At 42.9% G+C, this 24753-nt stretch overlaps 1 protein-coding gene across 3 annotated transcripts; it reads right to left on the bottom strand.

Annotated features, from left to right (window-relative positions):
- Positions 1-33: 33 nt before the first annotated feature.
- LOC121578163 (somatomedin-B and thrombospondin type-1 domain-containing protein) lies at positions 34-24673 on the bottom strand. 3 transcript variants are annotated; one of them, XM_041892319.2, is made up of 6 exons: positions 23304-24673; positions 21167-21307; positions 2900-3091; positions 2557-2638; positions 2230-2406; positions 34-1967 (listed from the first exon to the last, which is right to left on the bottom strand). In XM_041892319.2, exons 1-6 carry the CDS (start codon positions 23497-23499, stop codon positions 1847-1849), a joined length of 909 nt encoding a protein of 302 aa, XP_041748253.1. In that variant the 5' UTR covers positions 23500-24673; the 3' UTR covers positions 34-1846. The 3 variants fall into 3 exon arrangements, with proteins under 3 accessions (XP_041748253.1, XP_041748255.1, XP_041748254.1); XM_041892321.2 differs by having other exon boundaries at positions 23300-23375; XM_041892320.2 differs by lacking the exons at positions 21167-21307; positions 23304-24673 and adding an exon at positions 6426-7100.
- Between the last annotated feature and the right edge of the window lie 80 nt (positions 24674-24753).

Here is a 24753-nt window from a genome sequence, read left to right as displayed (position 1 = left end):
TAATGAGAAAGCACAATCAAGAGACTTCTTTTATTTCTCTTATTTTTTGATAAGATATAAAAAAACATACAATTAGGAATTAGCCAAATGCCAATTAAATGTATGTTCGATTTCAGAGTTGGGGTCCATTTGAAATGCTTTGGTAAATTAGAATTCAATTAAAGAATTGATCCAATAGATGGAATTGACTCCAACCTTGCTGAATCCACCAGTCATTGTAACGTACACAATTTCCTCTTCTTCTACTGTTTGTAGGTCTCTAGGCTACTGTTTGTTTTGTAATATTTCTACCTGTTGTCTTTCCTATGCTGTATGTTGTTTCTGTATAAACGTTCTGTTGTTCTATCAATGCATGTCGTAACTTTGGAGCCGTGACTAGGTGTGAAACACATGCACAACTCCAGTTTACCGGTCCTGTAAAAAGGGTCTACATTTCCCAAGATCTTTCTTTACATTCCCCTTGGATGACTGAAAGTGAAATAAAATCTAATTCATTAATGGTTTGAGTTTTGATTACTGACATGTATTCCAGGCATTATTGAAGGCTTTCAGTGATGCAAAGAAAAATTGAACTGACAGTTACATACTCTTAGAAAAGAAACAGATCTACAATAGCATGTTTCAGAAGGAAGATTCTGTCCAACCAGAGAACAAAATTACCCAAAACAGCCACATAAACAAGACTTAATTGTTGGCAGAGGTTTCATATCAAATGTTATGGGAGACACTGGTACATTCTGGTCCATATGAATGCACACACAGCATGGTCTGTGCTGCTTTTTGATTATGCCTGATCCCTGTGCTGTCCTGTGTCTGTATGTCCATGAAGAGGAGGTAGACAGTAACCCAGGGTTATATAAAGAGGAATCTGTCCAGGTTTATATGAAGAGGAAGCTGTCCAGGGTTATATGAAAAGGAAGCTGTCCAGGGTTATATGAAGATAAATCTGTCTAGGGTTATATAAAGAGGAATATGTCTAGGGTTATATAAAGAGGAATCTGTCCAGGGTTATATGAAGAGGAAGCTGTCCAGGCTTATATGAAGAGGAAGCTGTCCAGGGTTATATGAAGAGGAAGCTGTCCAGGGTTATATGAAGGGGAAGCTGTCCATGGTGAAGAGGAATCTGTCCAGGGTTATATGAAGAGGAAGCTGTCCAGGGTTATGTGACGGGGAAGCTGTCCAGGGTTATATAAAGAGGAAGCTGTCCAGGGTTATAGGAAGAGGAAGCTGTCCAGGGTTATATAAAGAGGAATCTGTCTAGGGTTATATAAAGAGGATTCTGTCCAAGGTGAAGAGGAATCTGTCCAGGGTTATATAAAGAGGAAGCTGTCCAGGGTGAAGAGGAAGCTGTCCAGTGTTATATGAAAAGGAAGCTGTCCAGGGTTATATGAAGGGGAAGCTGTCCAGGGTTATATGAAGGGGAAGCTGTCCAGAGTTATATGAAGAGGAAGCTGTCCAGGGTGAAGAGGAATCTGTCCAGGGTTATATAAAGAGGAAGCTGTCCAGGGTGAAGGGGAAGCTGTCCAGGGTTATATGAAGATGAAGCTGTCCAGGGTGAAGAGGAAGCTGTCCAGTGTTATATGAAAAGGAAGCTGTCCAGGGTTATATGAAGGGGACGCTGTCCAGGGTTATATGAAGGGGAAGCTGTCCAGAGTTATATAAAGAGTAATCTGTCCAGGGTTATATGAAGAGGAATTTCTGTCTAGGGTTATATAAAGAGGCATCTGTCCAGGGTGAAGAGGAAACTGTCACTGTCCAGGGTGAAGAGGAAGCTGTCCAGGTTATATGAAGAGGAAGCTGTCCGAGGAAGCTGTCCAGGGTTATATGAAGAGGAAGCTGTCCAGGGTTATATGAAGAGGAAGCTGTGGACGGTGGGACAGGAGCAGGAGTCTAGTCTCCCAAAACGTCTCCACACACCACGACACCTGGGGTTTCCCACCGCCTGCCACTGCAGAGACTGCCTGCCACTGAGAGATGTGGGAGGGAGAGAGAGAGAATCAGAGACAGAGAGTTAGAGAGAGAGGGGGGGAGTTGGAGAGAGAGAGAAACAACTGTTGTTTACTAGACAGTTTTAAGAGGCACTAGTCTAGACTAAGACTGCCACCTAGTGGCTGAAATCTGACTCTCTCCAAACAAGAAACACAATATTGGGTTAGTTTGTAAACATGACTTAAATCTTTACTACATATCTATAGCCTGTCCTCTCCTTGTGGGCCCAGCTTGTCTTACCTCTCCTCCTCCTCCCCGTCTCCAGAACAGTGTCTCTGCCCGGCAGCGAGGGCCGGAGGCTGGCACTCCACACACACCTTGTGGCCCTCCCTCAGGTAGTGCATCCAGCGGGTGTGTGGCCCCACACTACGCTGGCACCCAGGGGTCATGGAGGTCAGCTGAAACTGCACACAGTACCTGGATAACCATACACACATACACAGGCACACACACAAGCATATATAGACGTACACACATACACACATTCACAGGGGTCAGATATCATATTTCTCTGAAGATAACAGGAATACTATGAAAGGGCACAAACACATAAACTGGATCTCTCACCCTGTGACATCATCATTTTTAACAGGGATGTCTCTCTTCTTCCTGGCGTTGCCATAGCCACCGGTAGTGATGAGAGCCGGGACTGCAAAGACAACAACATCCATAATAACAACATCATGACAACAACAACAGCTTTAGCTCCCCTACACACATTATGTTTTTTTTATTTAACATTATTTAACCAGGTAGTATCATAGATGTCAGAAGACTTCACCTGGGAAGGTGACCTTTATTTGAAGACAGAGGGATATTTGACATAGACAAGAGGCCAATAAGGGCATATGTAAGGTCCTTTCCAGAGCCAGATGCAACCTAAGGCTATATATGTGGCTGTGGTCCTTACCAAGTGATTTGCTGCACTGCCGGGGGTGGTCCTTATACTCTGCACAGCCAGCATGCTCCTCTACGTGTAGACAGGGTTCCCCCCCGTTCTGGGGCTCCTGCAGGACCTGCCTGCTCCTCATCCGAACTGTGGCCCTGCAGGGCTCAGCACAGCCAGACCATGCACTCCACTCACTCACCACACAGGACACCGCTAGGAGGGAGGAAGGAGTACAGGGTGAGGGCATAGCAGGGAGGAAATGAAAGCAAATACAAGCATGACTCTATGGTATTGCCCTCTACCCATGTTTGCTACTGAAAAAGCATGTAGTCATAGTGAGACAGCTAAAGTATACTGGTATACAGTAAATCTATAAGCAAGGTATATATTAATTACAAACAAATCATATATCTCACACTGAAATTAATAAACCCACTTCCAGGAGAAACTCAATTACCTTGCCCCAAACTGGGTTTTAAAATCACCATATGTATCCAGTGATTTTAAACACAGATAACAGGCTAGTGTATGGCAACTGCTGCTATGGCACCTGCTCGGCCTCCGACCACAAGGCACTACAGACGGCAGTGCGTACGGCCCAGTACATCACTGGGGCCAAGCTTCCTGCCATCCAGGACCTCTACACCAGCCGGTGTCAGAGGAATGCCCTAAAAATTGTCAAAGACTCCAGCCACCCTAGTCATAGACTGTTCTCTCTGCTACCACACGGCAAGCTGTACCGGAGCGCCAAGTCTAGGTCCAGAAGGCTTCTTAACAGCTTCTACCCCAAAGCCATAAAACTCCTGAACAGCTAATCAAATGGCTACCCGGACTTTTTACATTGTTACCCCCTCTTTTACACTGCTGCTACTCTATTTATTATCTATGCATAGTCACTTTAACTCTACCTACTTGTATATATTACCTCAATTACCTCGACTAACCTGTGCCCCCGCACATTGACTCTGTACTGGTACCACCCACCTGTATGTAGCCTTGCTACTGTTATTTTAATTATTTGTTATTTTAAAAAATGTTTTACCTATTTTTTACTTAACAGTTATTTTTCTTAAAACTGCATTGTTGGTTAAGGGCTTGTAAGTAAGCATTTCACTGTAAGGTATACACCTGTTGTATTCGGCGCATGTGACAAATACAATTTTATTTTATTGACACAATTTGGCCAACATACAGTTGAAGACTCAGTGTTTCACAAATCCTGACATTTAATTATAGTAAAAATTCCCTGTTTTAGGTCAGTTAGGATCACCACTTTATTTTAAGAATGTGAAATGTCAGAATAATAGTAGAGAGAATTATATATTTCAGCTTTTATTTCTTTCATCACATTCCCAGTGGGTCAGAACTTTACATACACTCAATTAGAAAGAATGTCTGCCATATCTTGCCTTTAAATTGTTTAACTTCGGTCAAACGTTTCGGGTAGCCTTCCACAAGCTTCCCACAATAAGTTGGGTGAATGCTGGCCCATTCCTCCTGACAGAGCTGGTGTAACTGAGTCAGGTTTGTAGGCCTCCATTTTCTATAGGCTTGAGGTCAGGGCTTTGTGATGGCCACTCCAATACCTTGACTTTGTTGTCCTTAAGCCATTTTGCCACAACTTTGGAAGTATGCTTGGGGTCATTGTCCATTTGGAAGACCCATTTGCGACCAAGCTTTAACTTCCTGACTGATGTCTTGAGATGTTGCTTCAATATATCCACATAATTTTCCTTCGTCATGATGCCATCTACAGTGAGGGAAAAAAGTATTTGATCCCCTGCTGATTTTGTACGTTTGCCCACTGACAAAGAAATGATCAGTCTATCATTTTAATGGTAGGTTTATTTGAACAGTGAGAGACAGAATAACAACAAGAAAATCCAGAAAAACGCATGTCAGAAATTGATTTGCATTTTAATGAGGGAAATAAGTATTTGACCCCTCTGCAAAATATGACTTAGTACTTGGTGGCAAAACCCTTGTTGGCAATCACAGAGGTCAGACGTTTCTTGTAGTTGGCCACCAGGTTTGCACACATCTCAGGAGGGATTTTATCCCACTCCTCTTTGCAGATCTTCTCCAAGTCATTAAGGTTTCGAGGCTGACGTTTGGCAACTCAAACCTTCAGCTCCCTCCACAGATTTTCTATGGGATTAAGGTCTGGAGACTGGCTAGGCCACTCCAGGACCTTAATGTGCTTCTTCTTGAGCCACTCCTTTGTTGCCTTGGCCGTGTGTTTTGGGTCATTGTCATGCTGGAATACCCATCCACGACCCATTTCCAATGCCCTGGCTGAGGGAAGGAGGTTCTCACCCAAGATTTGACAGTACATGGCCCCGTCCATCGTCCCTTTGATGAGGTGAAGTTGTCCTGTCCCCTTAGCAGAAAAACACCTACAAAGCATAATGTTTCCACCTCCATGTTTGACGGTGGGGACGGTGTTCTTGGAGTCATAGGCAGCATTCCTCCTCCTCCAAACACGGCGAGTTGAGTTGATGCCAAAGAGCTCAATTTTGGTCTCATCTGACCACAACACTTTCACCCAGTTCTCCTCTGAATCATTCAGATGTTCATTGGCAAACTTCAGACGGGCATGTATATGTGCTTTCTTGAGCAGGGGGACCTTGCGGGCGCTGCAGGATTTCAGTCCTTCACGGCGTAGTGTGTTACCAATTGTTTTCTAGGTGACTATGGTCCCAGCTGCCTTGAGATCATTGACATGATCCTCCCGTGTAGTTCTGGGCTGATTCCTCACCGTTCTCATGATCATTGCAACTCCACGAGGTGAGATCTTGCATGGAGCCCCAGGCCGAGGGAGATTGACAGTTATTGTGTGTTTCTTCCATTTGCGAATAATCCACCAACTGTTGTCACCTTCTCACCAAGCTGCTTGACGATGGTCTTGTAGCCCATTCCAGCCTTATGTAGGTCTACAATCTTGTCCCTGACATCCTTGGAGAGCTCTTTGGTCTTGGCCATGGTGGAGAGTTTGGAATCTGATTGATTGATTGCTTCTGTGGTCCCATGGTGTTTATACTAGCGTACTAGTGTTTGTACAGATGAACGCGGTACCTTCAAGCGTTTGGAAATTGCTCCCAAGGATGAACCAGACTTGTGGAGGTCTACAATTCTTTTTCTGAGGTCTTGGCTGATTTCTTTTGATTTCCCATGATGTCAAGCAAAGAGGCACTGAGTTTGATGGTAGGCCTTGAAATACATCCACAGGTACACCTCCAATTGACTCAAATTATGTCAATTAGCCTATCAGAAACTTCTAAAGCCATGACATCATTTTCTGGAATTTTCCAAGCTGTTTAAAGGCACAGTCAACTTAGTGTATGTAAACTTCTGACCCACTGGAATTGTGATACAGTGAATTATAAGTGAAATAATATGTCTGTAAACAATTCTTGGAAAAATTACTTGTGTCATGCACAAAGTAGATGTCCTAACCGACTTGCCAAAACTATAGTTTGTTAACAAGACATTTGTGGAGTGGTTGACAACTTCCAACTTCAACTGTATAATTTCTCAAACTTCTTACCTGGGCAGGCTAGTTCATAATCATGACAGCAGTCCAGGGTAAAGGTACAAGCCTGGTCGCAATAGCAGGTGCCATATGAGCGGTCAGCTCTCCATCCCTTACTGATGCACGACGGGTCGCGGCCGGTGCAGCAAAAACCCACGTCCTCACAACCTGCATCGCCCGGGGCGACCAGGAAAACCATCAGCCCAACACAATAGTAGATCCAGCAGCCGGTAACAGTATACCTGAACGGGGGCATGGCTATGGCACAGAGGAGTAGCCTACTTCTGCGCGCACCTTGCTGCTGTGCCACTTGGCAATGCGGCCAACACCTGTAAAATCCCAGAGAGCTGTTCGTTCACACGCCAAAATTGATACCAGGGGACTTTCTGATGTCATTCATCTCTGTAATTCGATTTTAGAAAATGTTGTTGACAACAAGTTTGTTCAGCCAAATATCACCTTCAATTCAAATGTCAATTGTCTTCTTGCTCAGACAAACCACCCTGGTAGGTTGTTGCTGTACCCTCTACTTAATTGCGCTGGGTCGAAGTGTCATCGGGTAATCATGCTGCAATTTCCGGCATCTTCAATGGTTTATGTCAACCTCATGTCTCTCTCACCCTCTCTCTCTCTTAAAGGGACAGTTAGTTTCTCTGACCACAGCTCCCTACAAGGAAGCTCTACCCACTGGCACAGACGTCAATTCAACATCTATTCCACGTTGGTTCAACGTAATTTCATTGAAATTACATGGAAACAACGTTGATTCAACCAGTGTGTGTCCAGTGGGTAGTCTATTAACTAAATAAAAGAAAACGGTACAGCTGTGAATCATAGGCTTCTTGTTCATATTTTTCCTTTTTATGTAAGATCCTGCAGGGCTCCTACTTACAAATAACATGGCAATTAAGCAGACTACTCTTTACTATATTGTAATAATTGCATAGTATGTGGGTGTGCATTTAATATTGTTAATATATGATTGTGGTACATGTGTGCATGCCTATGAGCAGTCTTACTTAGGCCTATATATCCATGAGATTTATATTATGCTCAGTAGCCTACAGTGACATTGACAGTATGTGTAGGAGGGGCCACATGCCCATTTTCCCTGGTTAAATTAATGGGAGACATGAATAGCTTGTTTGCTTTGCACAGCCCATCCTTTCTACACGGCGGCTTAAGCTGCCAGTTCTCCTGGCCGCTTGTTCCTCAACATGTGAAAAGAGTGGATTAATCAGATTCCTATGGCCAGGGCCATTCATGCAGAAAAAAACAATACTGTGAACAATGCGGCAGCACAGGGCTTCCACTCGGATACACATTTCCCAGCAACTGAGTACTGTGTGTGTGTGTGTGTTTGCGTGCGTGGCGGGGCATATTCCCAAGCATTGACCTGACTGCAGTGCCTCTCTTCACACACACAGACCTACAGTATGGCCCCATAGAGGGGCCCTGTCCTGGTGTACTCTGGGAGTTCTAAAGAACCTCTGCATTTACCGCTCTAATAAACCCCTAGTCAGCTCCAACTGTCACAGACAGTCCAAAGACACAGCTCATATTCACAGTCTAATCAAATGTTACTTTGGTAGTTCCCCCAGGTCATCAGATAAGCGTCACACATAGTAAATTCATTCAGTGATTCAAAAGTACCAGTTCATAATTGTAGTCTACCTGTTGAAAGATTTGTGTTATATATTGACTTCTCTCTGAGTGGCATATTATACGTAGCTGCAATAACTCTGCCTCCTTCACAAACTCCTTCTGTTCCTCTCTCTTTGTCTCTGTATCAAGCAGGGCGGGACAAACTCAATACACTTTAAAATTACAAACCAAATCGAAACTGTGTAGGAATGATAATGGACCTTCTTCATTCATACAGTTTTTTGACTGTGTCCAGCTTGCTAATACATAATGAAAGCTAGACAGTCAGGGAGCATAACACATTCCAGAAATGATGGATAGGGGACTTTGCAAATTTTGACGGCTAATAAACAAATTGGTGCACCCTCCGGTTCTTGTTGAAGACCGAATGCGGCCCCCGAGGCAAAATGAGTTTGACACCCCTGGTCTACATCATAAATAAAACAAGACATTACACAAGATATGCTGTACTTTACAAAAGGTACACTGCTTCACTATTACAAACAGTAAATACAAAATGTACAATATTTCAACAATACAATATTACAATGTGTGAGTGTGTGTAGTGTTTGTGTTAGAGTGTGTGTGTGTGTCTCTTCAAAGTCCACGTTGTGCTGTGAGGTGTAGTTTATCTGTTTTTTAAATCTGATTTTACTGCTAGCTTGAGTTACCTGATGTGGAAGAGAGTTTCATGTAGTCATGGCTCTACGTAGTACTGTGCATTTCCCGGAGTCTGTTCAGAACTTAGGGACTGTGAAGAGACCCCAGGTGGCATGTGTTTTGGGTATGTATGGGTGTCTGATCTGTGTGTTAGCTGTTTGAACAGACAGTTCGGTGCTTTCAACACATCAATACCTAAGACAAGTAGTGATGCAGTCAATCTCAAATCAAATCAAACGTTATTGGTCACATACACGTGTTTAGCAGATGTTATTGCAGGTGTAGCGAAATGCTTGTGCTTCTAGCTCCGACAGTGCAGTAATATCTAAGAAGTAATATCTAACAATTTCACAACATATACCCAATACACACAAATCTAAGTAAGGAATGAATTAAGAATATATACATATATGGACGAGCGATGTCAGAGAGGCATGGACTAAGATACAGTAAAATAGTATAGAATACAGTATATACAGTGGGGAGAACAAGTATTTGATACACTGCTGATTTTGCAGGTTTTCCTACTTACAAAGCATGTAGAGGTCTGTAATTTTTATTATAGGTACACTTCAACTGTGAGAGACGGAATCTAAAACAAAAATCCAGAAAATCACATTGTATGATTTTTAAGTAATTAATTTGCATTTTATTGCATGACATAAGTATTTGATACATCAGAAAAGCAGAACTTTATATTTGGTACAGAAACCTTTGTTTGCAATTACAGAGATCATACGTTTCCTGTAGGTCTTGACCAGGTTTGCACACACTGCAGCAGGGATTTTGGCCCACTCCTCCATACAGACTTTCTCCAGATCCTTCAGGCTTTGGGGCTGTCGCTGGGCAATACAGACTTTCAGCTCCCTCCAAAGATTTTCTATTGGGTTCAGGTCTGGAGACTGGCTAGGCCACTCCAGGACCTTGAGATGCTTCTTACGGAGCCACTCCTTAGTTGCCCTGGCTGTGTGTTTCGGGTCATTGTCATGCTGGAAGACCCAGCCACGACCCATCTTCAATGCTCTTAGTGAGGGAAGGAGGTTGTTGGCCAAGATCTCGCGATACATGGCCCCATCCATCCTCCCCTCAATACGGTGCAGTCGTCCTGTCCCCTTTGCAGAAAAGCATCCCCAAAGAATGATGTTTCCACCTTCATGCTTCACGGTTGGGATGGTGTTCTTGGGGTTGTACTCATCCTTCTTCTTCCTCCAAACACGGCGAGTGGAGTTTAGACCAAAAAGCTATATTTTTATCTCATCACACCACATTACCTTCTCCCATTCCTCCTCTGGATCATCCAGATGGTCATTGGCAAACTTCAGACGGGCCTGGACATGCGCTGGCTTGAGCATGGGGACCTTGTGTGTGCTGCAGGATTTTAATCCATGACGGCGTAGTGTGTTACTAATGGTTTTCTTTGAGACTGTGGTCCCAGCTCTTTTCAGGTCATTGACCAGGTCCTGCCGTGTAGTTCTGGGCTGATCCCTCACCTTCCTCATGATCATTGATGCCCCACGAGGTGAGATCTTGCATGGAGCCCCAGACCGAGGGTGATTGACCGTCATCTTGAACTTCTTCCATTTTCTAATAATTGCGCCAACAGTTGTTGCCTTCTCACCAAGCTGCTTGCCTATTGTCCTGTAGCCCGTCCCAGCCTTGTGCAGGTCTACAATTTTATCCCTGATGTCCTTACACAGCTCTCTGGTCTTGGCCATTGTGGAGAGGTTGGAGTCTGTTTGATTGAGTGTGTGGACAGGTGTCTTTTATACAGGTAACGAGTTCAAACAGGTGCAGTTAATACAGGTAATGAGTGGAGAACAGGAGGGCTTCTTAAAGAAAAACTAACAGGTCTGTGAGAGCCGGAATTCTTACTGGTTGGTAGGTGATCAAATACTTATGTCATGCAATAAAATGCAAATTAATTACTTAAAGATCATACAATGTGATTTTCTGGATTTTTGTTTATGTTTCCGTCTCTCACAGTTGAAGTGTACCTATGATAAAAATGACAGACCTCTACATGCTTTGTAAGTAGGAAAACCTGCAAAATCGGCAGTGTATCAAATACTTGTTCTCCCCACTGTACATATGAGATGAGTAATGCAAGATTTGTCAACATTATTAAAGTGGCTAGTGTTCAATTTCTTAAAGTGGCCAGTGATTTCTAGTCTATGTCTAAAGGCAGCAGCCTCTAATGTGCTAGTGATGGCTGTTTAACAGTCTGATGGCCTTGAGATAGAAGCTGTTTTTCAGTCTCTCGGTCCCAGCTTTGATGCACCTGTACTGACCTCGCCTTCTGGATGATAGCGGGGTGAACAGGCAGTGGCTCGGGTGGTTGATGTCCTTGATGATCTTTTTGGCCTTCCTGTGACATCGGGTGCTGGAGGTGTCCTGGAGGGTGGGTAGTTTGCCCCCGGTAATCCGTTGTGCAGACTGCACCACCATCTGGAGAGCCTTGCGGTGCAGTTGCCGTACCAGGCGGTGATACAGCCTGACAGGATGCTCTCAATTGTGCATCTGTAAAAGTGTGTGAGGGTTTTAGGTGCCAAGCCAAATGTATTCAGCCTCCTGGGGTTGAATATGCCTTCTTCACCACACTGTCTCTGTTGGTGGTCCATTTCAGTTTGTCAGTGATGTGTACGCCAAGGAATTTGAAGCTTTCGACCTTCTCCACTGCGGTCCCGTCGATGTGGATAGGCAGGTGCACCCTCTGCTGTTTCCTGAAGTCCAAGATCATCTCCTTTGTTTTGTTGACGTTGAGTGAGATGTTATTTTCCTGGCACCACACTCCCAGAGCCCTCACGTCCTCCCTGTAGGTTCTCTCGTCATTGTTGGTAATCAAGCCTACTACGGTTGTGTCGTCTGCAAACATGATGGTTGTGTTGGAGGTGTGCTTGGCCACGCAGTCATGGGTGAACAGGGAGTACAGGAGTGGGCTCCTCTACTTTGAACCAGGAGAGATAGATGTGTACATTTAAGGGCCAGCCATGCTGCTCTGTTCTGGTCCAACCGTAATTTGCTTATGGCCTTCTTTGCAGAATTTCAGCATATAACTGGGCAGTAGTCCAGGTGTGATAAAACTAAGGCCTGTAGGACTTGTTTGGGTGATTTAAGAAAACAGAGCATATCCCCATCTTAGCAACCATTGCATCAATATGTTTTGACCATGTCAGTTTACAATCTAGGTTTAGACCAAGCAATTTCATCTCCTCAACTTGCTAAATTGCCACATATTTCATTACAATATTTAAATGAGGTTACGGGTTTAGAGAGTGATTTGTCCCAAATTCAATGATTTTAGTTTTTTATATACAGTGCCTTCGGAAAGTATTCAGACCCCTTGACTTTTTCCAAATGTTGTTACGTTACAGTCTTATTCTTAAATGGATTAGATTAATGTTTTTACACATACATCGACAGACAGTACCCCATAATGACAAAGCAAAACTATTTTAATTTTTTTTAAACAAATGTATTAACAATAAAACACATAAATACCTTATTTACATAAGTATTCAGACCCTTTGCTATGAGACTCTAAATTGAGATCAGGTGCATCCTGCTTCCATTGATCATCCTTGAGATGTTTCTACAACTTGATTGGAGTCCACCTGTGGTATATTCAATTGATTGGACATGATTTGGAAAAGCACACAGCTGTCTATATAATAATAATAATAATAATAATAATAATATGCCATTTAGCAGACGCTTTTATCCAAAGCGACTTACAGTCATGCGTGCATAAATTTTTGTGTATGGGTGGTCCCGGGGATCGAACCCACTACCTTGGCGTTACAAGCGCCGTGCTCTACCAGCGCTTGTAGAGCACGGCGGTATATAAGCTAGTGGTATATAAGGTCCCACAGTTGACAGCGCATGTCAGAGCAAAAACCAAGCCATGAGGTCGAAGGAATAGTCTGTAGAACTCCGAGACAGGATTGTGCCGAGGCACAGATCTGGGGAAGGGTATAAAAAATAAATCTGCAGCATTGAAGGTCCCCAAGAACACAGTGGCCTCCATCATTCTTAAATGGAAGAAGTTTGGAACCACCAAGACACTTCCTAGAGCTGGCCTCCCGGCCAAACTGAGCAATAGGGGGTGTTTCTGAATGTCCTTGAGTGGCCCAGCCTTGAACTTGAATCTGATTCAACATCTCTGGAGAGACCTGAAAATAGCTGTGCAGCAACGCTCCCCATCCAACCAAACAGAGCTTGAGAGGATCTGCAGAGAAGAATGGGAGTAGCTACCCAAATATAGGTGTGCCAAGCTTGTCGCGTCATACCCAAGAAGACTCAAGGATGTAATCGTTTCCAAAGGTGCCTCAACAAAGTACTGAGTAAAGGGTCTGAATACTTATGTAAATGTAATTTCCGTTTTTTATTTTTTATAACTTTGCAAAACATAAAAACCTGTTTTTGCTTTGTCAATATGGGGTATTGTGTGTAGATTGATGAGGGGGGAAAAAAATAATGTAATCAATTTTAGAATAAGGCTTTAACGTAAGAAAATGTGGAAAAAGTCAAGGGGTCTGAACACTTTCCGAATGCACTATATTTAGGACTAGCTTATTGCTAGCCACCCATTCTGAAACTGACTGCAGCTCTTTGTTAAGGGTTGCAATGATTTCACTTGCTGTGGTAGCTGATGTGTATAATGTTGAGTCATCAGCATACATAGACACACAGGTTTTACTCAAAGCTAGTGGTAGGTCATTAGTAAAAATAGAAAACAGTAAAAGGACCAAGACAGCTGCCTTGAGTTATACCACACTACCTGGTTTACGATAGTGAAAGTTCCATTAAAGAAAAACCTCTGTGTTCTGTTAGATAGGTAGCTTTCAATCGACGATATGGCAGAGGGTGTAAAGCCATAACACATACGTTTTATCAACAGCAGATTATGATGGATAATGTCAAAAGCTTTCAGCCAATCATCATGTGTCTCAGTGCCGTACATGTTGGGTGCCCTTCGCTATAAGCATGCAGAAAGACTGTTGTTTATTTGTTTACTGTGAAATAGCATTGTATCTGGTCAAACACAATTTTTTCCAAACTTTTACTAATGGTCGGTAGCAGGCTGATTGGATGGCTGTTTGAACCAGTAAATAGTGCTTTACTATTCTTGGGTATTGGAAAGACTTTTGCTTCCCTCCAGGCCTGAGGGCACACACTTTCCTATAGGCTTAGATTGAAGAGATGGCAAATAGGAGAGGCAATATAGTCCGCTACCATCCTCAGTAACTTTCTATCCAAGTTGTCAGTACCAGGTGGTTTGTCATTATTGATAGACAGCAATAATCCGAGTAGGACTGATGATCCAGCTTTGCCTTTCATATAATAATGAATAAGAGCTTTCCTTTTTCCGAGATGCTTTATGAATATGGGCCCAGATTTATACTGTAAGTTTGTCAGCAGTCAGGTGTCCTTTTAAGGGCACATCTCACCTCATTTAAAGACTGAAAAGTACTGTACGTTGACTAGCCTCTTTGGTAATATACTACACTCTCTCATATTTACATAGTTCAGCTTCTAAAAAGCATTTTGTGTTATATAGTATGATCATAGTTCTTATCCTGACTCACAACATAAAAACCTATCAACCTCAAACCAAAATCAAGACTACGGCTATAAGGGAAACATAGGACTGCTAGCTAAGGGTGTGTTTGGATTATCCCCACAGGCAGCAATACTGTAATGATCAAATGCTAACTCAGGCTTTAGGGCCTATCCTGCTATGTGGTCTGGGCAGGACTTGGCTGGCTGGCACACCATCAGGCAGCACTGTGCCAAAAACGCAGCCTGAACCTTGGATCCAAAGTACTGGACTTAGGGCAATTGGAAGCTTTGGTAAGTTATTTGCACCGTTTCCAAGTCTCAACAGATGTCAGGCCATGCCAGCCGCTCTGTAGTAGTAATATAAAGTTGACCTGGTTCCAGTACTGTAAGCGAAGGTTTGTCTTAATTATTATTTATCGTGACTGGGCCAGCCAGGTGTTGTTGAAGGTGTTTAGTTCAGACATGATCCTTCGCTTTTATCCAACCACATCCTGATGAAGGCTCTTTAGCAGAAACATTGGTCAAGTAAATCAACAAGTAGAAATGAGTGCCACCTTTTTATTTTCAACCTTTTATTTTCTAACCACCAAAGAAGCAACCACACCCAAATTATAGAACACTGTGCTGTTCCCAGAGAAATATAATTAGTAATTCTAGTAATTATATTTCTATGTCTGCTCCCCTCCCATAACACTGCAAAGTAATGACCTTAAATAGCCTTTACATTCAGATTGCCCAACCCTGATTCACGTGCATGTGTTTGTGTCTTGTATTTCCCTTTGTTCAGTAAGTCTGATGCGTGCCTGTGACCTTAAATTCATATTAGATGATTAGGAGTTCAAATCAAATTTTATTCAAATAAAATGTTATTGGTCTTGTACACAGTTTAGCAGGTATTATCAGGGGTGTAGTGCTGCCGGAGCGCGGGGCTGGTAAAACTACTAGTTGAGAGAATGCCAGGAGTGTGCAAAGCTGTCATCAAGGCAAAGGGTGGCTATTTGAAGAATCTCAAATATAAAATATATTTTGAGTTTGAGTTTGAGTTTATTTTTACAGGGACAGTGCACATTAATCAACGTTTCAGTAAAAGTGCCGGTTTTAGCCAGCCGGCTAATTTTCAACCGCAGTCCCTGGGCAGGTTATTAAAAACAATTACAATATGGACAATAACAACATAGAACAAGACATAGCATACAGACATAGCAACATAGGACAAGCAAGACGTAGCATACAGACCGAGCAACATAGAACAAAAAGCAGCAAGACAAAATTCATAAAAGCAACAAAATGTTTCCACACCTCACAAGTTACAGACAACAGACATGGAAAGCGGCAACACACAGCTAGGGACCATGTTCACAAATCTGATTGACCTTTAGCCATGTCTTCAAGCATTTTGTGAAAGTGTGATATGTGGTGCAGTTGTGTGTGTCTGATGGCAGTGTATTCCAGACATGGGAAGCTCTCACAGAAAAAGCAGATTTACTAAAGGTGCTTTTCCTTAGGGGAACTACACAGTCACCTCTCATGGCAGACCTTGTGGATCTGCTGCCATATGTTTGGGTTTTCTGTTTAACAAAAATACTGAGTGGAGGGGGAGCCAAGCCATTTAGGATCTTGAATACAAGACATGCATCGGTGTATTGCACAAGATTTTCCCAACTCAGGAGCTCATGCTTTCTAAGGATGTGACAGTGATGATGGCTATTGGGCTTCCTATCAAGCACTTTGAGAGCCTGTTTGTAGACAGACTGAATAGGTCTTACTGTTGTACAGCAAGCTTGGGCCCAACTAGTCAAGCAGTATGTTAAGTGGGGGAGTATCATAGATTTGAAGTACAGTTTTGCTACCTCTGTAGTCAAACAATTTCGTATAAATCGGAAATTAGCTAGGTTGAATTTGGTTATTTGAATTACCTTTTTCACATGCTTTTTAAAAGAGAGGTTGGAATCAAGTTTTGATTTGTTTAATACTTTTTTGGTTACTACATGATTCCATATGTGTTATTTCGTAGTTTTGATGTCTTCACTATTAATCGACAATGTAGAAAATAGTAAAAATAAAGAGAAACCCTTCAATGAGTAGGTGTTTTAAAACTTTTGACCGGTAGTGTATATCAAACTTTTTATGAACTACTGAAAAATCCATTATTATCATGTTTAAATTACTCATATATAAATGGCAAACTGTCAGACACACTAAAAGAGGGACTGATCTCTCTCCTACTGAAGCAGGAGCCTGGGGGGCAATTCAAAGACCCTGTCCCTTAAAAAAATTGGAGGCCCCTCACCCTTCAATGTTGTGATACATTGGCAAAATGTATTGCTCATAGAATAACATAGGTCCTACTGGACATTATTCAACACAATCAGACAGGATTCTTAAAAGGAAGATATATTGGAGACAACATTAGACAACTACTAGAAATAATGGAAAACTATGAGAATGCAGGGAAACACCAGGTATAATCTTTATAGCAGATTTGAGAAAGCATTTGATACAGTACGTATAGAATCTGTTTATAAGTGCCTGGATTTTTTCAATTTGGGAGAATCTCTCATAAAATCGGTAAAAGTAATGTACAACAATCCTTTATGTAAAATAATAAATAACGGTTACTTCTCTGAGAACTTTGAATTGTCAAGAGTCGTAAAACAAGTTTGCCCTCGGTCACCATACCTATTTATTATGGCCATTGAATTGCTAGCTTTAAAAATCTGATCTAATGACACCGATGATTGAAGTTCTCTCGAGTCCTCAATATTCCTGGAAGGGCCTCATTGAGGACCTGGATAATTTTTCCAGTTTCTCTGGACTAAAACCCAACTATGATGTGTACTATATTACAGATTTGGTCTTTAAAAGATACAAAGATATAAATTGCCATGTGGTCTCCCGATTAATGGGCAGATGGTGAAGTTGATGTGCTTGGTGTACATATCCCGGAAAGATTGAGCAATCTTGCAACTATTAACTTTGATCGAAAACTTAGCAAAATAGATAGAATCTTGAAACCGTGGAGAGGGAAACACCTATACATTTACAGGAAGATTACCCTGACTAATTATTTAGTGAAGATTACCCTGACTAATTCTCGAGATATCGTAGTTTACATATTAATTAATGATTCTACCGACTCCAGGAGAATTATTTTTCAAATAATGCGAGATTTTTTTTTTCTCACTTTATTTGGAATGGTAAACCAGATAAAGTTAAACAAGCTTATTTATATAATGAACATGAGTTTGGAGGGTTAAAACAATTAAATATTAAGGCATTAAACTTCTCTCTTAAAGCCTCCATTGTACCAAAATTGTATCAAATCCAAATTGGTTTTCTAGTAAGCTACTAAGAGAGGCCCATCCTATGTTTAAGAGTGGGCTCTTTGCCTTTTTGCAGATTAAAACCTTACATTTTCGGTGGACTGACAATGGATCCCTGTTTAAAGTATCCTCCTTTTTAAATGAAGTCATACAGAGTTGGCTACAATTTCAATTTTATCCTCCAAAAAAGGCAGAACTACAAATAATATGGCTAAACTCCATCATAGTGATGGAACGGTCAAATTGTCACAAAAGCAACTAACAACAGTGTATGGAAGTGTATGCTCAATACAAAATAACCAACCCATCGCGGCTCTGGCACAAAATTGGAAGAGACAATTACTTAAAGAAATTAAAGAATTAGTCTGTTTGTCACCCATTCAAAATCATAAATGGCTTAAAATGATTTTAAAATGTATCAGTTTCACTTAAAGGTTTTCACTCAAAGGTTGGACAGCAATACCGTATAAAATTCATGTCAGTTGGGAAAAGGTTTTTGTTGGCCCAATAACTTGGCATCGGGTCTATGAACGGGTCTATGAACTGACATACAGTGGGGAAAAAAAGTATTTAGTCAGCCACCAATTGTGCAAGTTCTCCCACTTAAAAAGATGAGAGAGGCCTGTAATTTTCATCATAGGTACACGTCAACTATGACAGACAAAATTAGAAAAAAAATTCCAGAAAATCACATTGTAGGATTTTTTATGAATTTATTGGCATATGATGGTGGAAAATAAGTATTTGGTCAATAACAAAAGTTTCTCAATACTTTGTTATATACCCTTTGTTGGCAATGACACAGGTCAAACGTTTTCTGTAAGTCTTCACAAGGTTTTCACACACTGTTGCTGGTATTTTGGCCCATTCCTCCATGCAGATCTCCTCTAGAGCAGTGATGTTTTGGGGCTGTCGCTGGGCAACACAGACTTTCAACTCCCTCCAAAGATTTTCTATGGGGTTGAGATCTGGAGACTGGCTAGGCCACTCCAGGACCTTGAAATGCTTCTTACGAAGCCACTCCTTCGTTGCCCGGGCGGTGTGTTTGGGATCATTGTCATGCTGAAAGACCCAGCCACGTTTCATCTTCAATGCCCTTGCTGATGGAAGGAGGGTTTCACTCAAAATCTCACGATACATGGCCCCATTCATTCTTTCCTTTACACGGATCAGTCGTCCTGGTCCCTTTGCAGAAAAACAGCCCCAAAGCATGATGTTTCCAACCCCATGCTTCACAGTAGGTATGGTGTTCTTTGGCTGCAACTCAGCATTCTTTGTCCTCCAAACATGACGAGTTGAGTTTTTACCAAAAAGTTATATTTTGGTTTCATCTGACCATATGACATTCTCCCAATCCTCTTCTGGATCATCCAAATGCACTTCAGACGGGCCTGGACATGTACTGGCTTAAGCAGGGGGGACACGTCTCGCACTGCAGGATTTGAGTCCCTGGCGGCGTAGTGTGTTACTGATGGTTGGCTTTGTTACTTTGGTCCCAGCTCTCAGCAGGTCATTCACTAGGTCCCCCCGTGTGGTTCTGGGATTTTTGCTCACCGTTCTTGTGATCATTTTGACCCCACGGGGTGAGATCTTGCATGGAGCCCCAGATCGAGGGAGATTATCAGTGGTCTTGTATGTCTTCCATTTCCTAATAATTGCTCCCACAGTTGATTTCTTCAAACCAAGCTGCTTACCTGTTGCAGATTCAGTCTTCCCAGCCTGGTGCAGGTCTACAATTTTGTTTTTGGTGTCCTTTGACAGCTCTTTGGTCTTGGCCATTGTGAAGTTTGGAGTGTGACTGTTTGAGGTTGTGGACAGGTGTCTTTTATACTGATAACAAGTTCAAACAGGTGCCATTAATACAGGTAACGAGTGGAGGACAGAGGAGCCTCTTAAAGAAGAAGTTACAGGTCTGTGAGAGCCAGAAATCTTGCTTGTTTGTAGGTGACCAAATACTTATTTTCCACCATAATTTGCAAATAAATTCATTAAAAATCCTACAATGGGATTTTCTGGATTTTTTTTTCTCAATTTGTCTGTCATAGTTGACGTGTACCTATGATGAAAATTACAGGCCTCTCTCATCTTTTTAAGTGGGAGAACTTGCACAATTGGTGGCTGACTAAATACTTTTTTGCCCCACTGTATAAAACAACAATTGACACATTTTACATTTGAGTCATTTAACGACTTACAGTTAGTGCATTCATCTTAAGATAGTTAGGTGGGACAACCAAATATCACCGTCATAGTACGTACATTTTTCCTCAATAAAGTAGCGATCAGCAAAGTCCGAGATAGTAAGAAAAATAGAAAAAAGTAAATGTGAGTGTTAGTTGACAAAAGGCATTTTTTAAATTATTTTTGGAGGGGGGTGGAAGCTGTGGGATTGTTTAAGAAAGAGGTAGGATTTCAGATGTTTTCGGAAGATGGGCAGGGACTCTGCTGTCCTAGCTTCAGGGGGAAGAGGTGGCAGAAAGGAGTGCTCTGGATGGGGTGTAAGGTTTGAGCATAGCCTGAAGATGGGGAGGGGCAGTTCCTCTTGCTGCTCCGTAGGCAAGTACCATGGTCTTGTAGTGGATGAGAGCTTCGACTGGAAACAAGTGGAGTGTGCGGAGTAGCAGGGTGACATGGGATAACTTGGAAAGGTTGAACACAAGGCGGGCTGCAGCATTCTGGATAAGTTGCAGGGGTTTTATGGTACAAGCGGAGCACATCAATATAGTAATATTAATAATAATAATAATAGGTTTCATATACAAATGTTTCTCCGAGCAGGATCCTATTGGCGTTTACACAGGCAGCCCAATTCTGATATTTTGCCACTAATTGGTCATTTGACAAATCAGATCAAATAATTTGCCAATAATTGGGCAAAAGATCAGAATTTGGCTGCCTGTGTAAACACAGCCATAGTGTTATGAGGGCTATAGGGTTAACATGAAGAAGGAAAACATACTGGTATGTGAAAACAATCAGACTATCAGACTATAAGTCTGAAAATATTAATGGTTTAGGTTTAAATCTTTGCATTGTGAAAGTTAAATTCCAAGCGGTTTTATCCGATCTACGTCAGTTTTATTCCTCCCTATACGTCAGCTATTGGGATGTATACAGCACAGTTTATTATGCCTAATGTGATATGTAAAATGTACAGATTTAATTAGTTCTTATCCCCTTAGCTGAGCGACGACACCGCATACAGCATGCATATTAAAGCTACGCACACACACAATTAAAGGGCTAGAGGATTCCCTCCCTGATCCTCTTAGTGGGGAACAGTAAGCCTGCTTCACACTGAGGCCTAGCTGGGCAGAAGTCCCATAAGGACTGCAGTACAATACTACTGCATCATTTTGCTCATTCAAAATCGTTATTTCATCATTATTGATACTCAGTAATTGTGTTCACCAAATAACAGTATCTGTGTGTGTGTTTGTGTGCCTGTCCATCTGTGGCTGTGTGTGTGTGTCTGTCTCTCTCCGTGTGAGTCTGTGTGTGTGCGCCTGTCTGTCCGGATGTGTCCATGCCTGCATGCACCGGTCTGTCCGTGCGTGCCTGTGTGTCTACCTGTCTGTCTGTTTCCCAGACGGCGAAGGCCTTCGTTCCCCAGATGAAGGAGCAGAACCATGGCCACATCCTCACTGTCGCCAGCATCCTGGGTCTCTTCAGTACTGCCTGTGTGGAGGTGAACCAGGGAGTACAGACCACCTGAGAGAATATTGCTGATGTTTATTACTGTCTTATTACTGTTTATTACCGTAGCTTTTACTATGCAACTAAGAAAGGTATTACTACAGTTATTACTGTGTAGTGACATAGGTAAAAGGGTAACCTACGGAAAAGTGTTAACTTACAACAACAAAATAAATCAAAATCATACAGAAATACCTATGTATGTTACTGTGAGGATGTTGTAAATGTGTTCTGGGCCCATATTCACAAAGCGACTCAGAGCACAAGTCCCTGATATAGGACCAGTTTTGCCTTTTGGATCATAATGAATAAGATAACATGGACAGGATGGACCTGATCCTAGAACAGCACTCTGAGACGCTATGTAAATATGGGCCCTGAGTGGTCTTTCTCTTTGAGGCAGGATTAATGCGCCAGTGAGTTTGCGGCGGTGGGATTCCACGAGTCCCTGGCCCGCGAGCTGCTGACTGAGGAGTCTGATGGAGTCAAGACCACTCTGGTGTGCCCCTATATTGTAGACACAGGCATGTTCGACAGGTGCAAGATCAGGTGAGAGAGACTATAGCTGGGGAATGGGGGATACTAAAGAGGGACTAAGGGCAACTTTGCTGTAGAGGTCAATCACAGACTGATATCGCAGGTGTAAGCCTACTTCATACAATCATACACAGTGGTTTATAATTTGACACAGAACATAGGCTTACTACAGCGTGTATCAGAATGTCCCTTGTAGTTGTACAGCTAAAAGTCACTTGGCTCTGTCATATCCTCACATGGCCTCTCCTATCATTGCTACGCTGACGATACACAACTAATCTTCTCCTTTCCCCCTTCTGATAACCAGGTGGCGAATCGCATCTCTGCATGTCTGGCAGACATATCAGTATGGATGACGGATCACCACCTCAAGCTTAACCTTGGCAAGACGGAGCTCCCCTTTGTCCCGGGGAAGGACTGCCCGTTCCATGATCTCGCCATCACGGTTGACAACTCCATTGTGTCCTCCTCCCAGAGTGCGAAGAGCCTTGGCGTGACCCTGGACAACACCCTGTCGTTCTCCGCTAACATCAAGGCGGTGACCCGATCCTGCAGGTTCATGCTCTACAACATTCGGAGAGTACGACCCTGCCTTACACAGGAAGCGGCACAGGTCCTAATCCAGGCACTTGTCATCTCCCGTCTGGATTACTGCAACTCGCTGTTGGCTGGGCTCCCTGCCTGTGCCATTAAACCCCTACAACTCATCCAGAATGCCGCAGCCCGTCTGGTGTTCAACCTTCCCAAGTTCTCTCACGTCACCCCGCTCCTCCGCACACTCCACTGGCTTCCAGTTGAAGCTCGCATCTGTTACAAGACCATGGTGCTTGCCTATGGAGCTGTGAGGGGATCGGCACCTCTGTACCTTCAGGCTCTGATCAGTCCCTACATCCAAACGAGGGCATTGCGTTCATCCACCTCTGGCCTGCTGGCTCCCCTTCCTCTGCGGAAGCATAGTTCCCGCTCAGCCCAGTCAAAACTGTTCGCTGCTCTGGCACCCCAATGGTGGAACAAGCTCCCTCACGACGCCAGGACAGCGGAGTCACTCACCACCTTCCGGAGACATTTGAAACCCCACCTCTTTAAGGAATACCTGGGATAGGATAAAGTAATTCATCTACCCCCCCCCTAAAAAAAAAAAAAGATATTGTAAAGTGGTTATCCCACTGGCTATAGGGTGAATGCACCTATTTGTAAGTCGCTCTGGATAAGAGCGTCTGCTAAATGACGTAAATGTAATGTAAATGTAAAAACAGTGTGATGTTGTGAAACTCTACGCTCTGCTGCCCCCCTCAGGAATGAGGTAGAACTGTCCCTGGCACCACTGGAGCCTGAGTACTGTTTGGAGCAGGCCATGAACGCCATCCTAATAACCAGCCCCGGTCTGCATGCCACGCCTCACCTACGTGCCCGTCATCTCCCGAGCACGAGTACACACATTGACTGAAAAAAACTTGAATGATCACCCACTCACTCGTCTTCGTTACTTCCTTGGAGCAGTGCGGAGCACCTCGACATTGGTCTCTCCACGCCGTCCTGTTCTGGGCCAGGTCCCAGGATGATGTGGTGTTGAGTCCCAGGTTGTGTAGGTGGTCCTTCAGTTGGTTGGACCATTTGTCACCAGCCGCATATGACCTATACAGGGTCAATACAGACACACAGGCATTCATCAGAACACATAAACATGAGCCCTGATGGCTGGTGAAACCTCAGAACTATAATATATTTATTATGGGTGAAACAAGATAGGCATACTATATCAAACATAGTGTTTGTACACTACACCCTGACACGATACAGCCAGGTTTAAACTTTGACCTGTTTAACTGCACCCTTCTTCTTCTTCCTGCAGGCTGTTGCCGTGAGAGTCCACCATGGTGACCTATCGGTTCATGGGGTCAGACAAGTGCATGTACCTCTTCATCGAGAGCAAGTGGAACAAGCTGACCAATGGAGAACATACCCTGATCGCAGCTAACTAACTCTCCCTGTAGACTCAGTCTCTACAGATAAAATCTAAGGGTGGGTTTCCTAGACTCATATTAAGCCTAGTCTTGGACTAAAATGATACATTAAGCATGCTTTTTATTCCAGTAGGAGGCTTAGTCTATGTCAGGGAAACCAGCCCTGAGTGGATAAACAAATAGTTTATGGGATAAAAACTATATGATGGGGAAATAAAATGACCATGGTCTTTTTCACACTATTCTCCCAATCCCAACTGTACTACTCTTACGGCTTAATGCCTTCCAGTGTAGTCCAGTCAAAGGTCAGCCTGCCTTTGTTACACTTATTTCCAGGCTGGTTTGAGCAGGCCATGGCCAACCAACGATGCCCCTCGACTGGTTTAAAGGCAGGCTGGCACCCTAGCTCCCGTTCAGTTCGCTTTAAGCAACCCAAGTTGTGCTGGAACCGTGCTGGAGAGGACAATGTAAACAAAACAAAAAACCTGAGACAGCACAGTAAGGTTCGGGTTGGCAAGATAGTGTGAAAAGGTTATGTGTGACACTGAGCACCAGAAGTGGTCCTCTGATTGCATGTGATGGAATACCAGTAATGGTCATTGGCCAGCAATGAAGTCTTGCAGGACAGGGTGGTTGTACCATGTGTTTCTGACAGGTCAATAATGTGTCAGCCATTTGTTTGGCTTATTACACTAAACTGTGTTTATATGGAGTAAAAACATCCACTGTTGTCAAAGTAAACCCACTGTGTGACTGGTTGGTTGTTCTCCCATTGATATCACATCTGTATAGGGCTAGACTCGCTTTGCCATAAACACACGTCTGTTGAGAGACTAGTTTAGACTTACAGTACATATCCAGTCCAGAAAGTACCCCCCAAAATGTACCCTTCTCTATCGTCTACCATTTTCTCTTGGAACATGAGGGCACATAAGATGAACAAAAAAACAACAACTGATG

Source organism: Coregonus clupeaformis, chromosome 12, assembly GCF_020615455.1.
Source record: "Coregonus clupeaformis isolate EN_2021a chromosome 12, ASM2061545v1, whole genome shotgun sequence".
Taxonomy (NCBI): Eukaryota; Metazoa; Chordata; class Actinopteri; order Salmoniformes; family Salmonidae; genus Coregonus; species Coregonus clupeaformis.
This window is presented reverse-complemented; position numbering and strand designations above follow the sequence as displayed.

Bases quoted from the DNA above. Each gene is read 5' to 3' on its own strand.
- LOC121578163 (XM_041892319.2), bottom strand. From the start codon at position 23,499: ATGAATGCCTGTGTGTCTGTATTGACCCTGTATAGGTCATATGCGGCT. The intron at 2,639-2,899 runs GTAAGGACCACA...TTGTCTTTGCAG, and splicing joins GCAGTGCAGCAAATCACTTG to TCCCGGCTCTCATCACTACC. The intron at 1,968-2,229 runs GTAAGACAAGCT...CACATCTCTCAG, and splicing joins GACGGGGAGGAGGAGGAGAG to TGGCAGGCAGTCTCTGCAGT.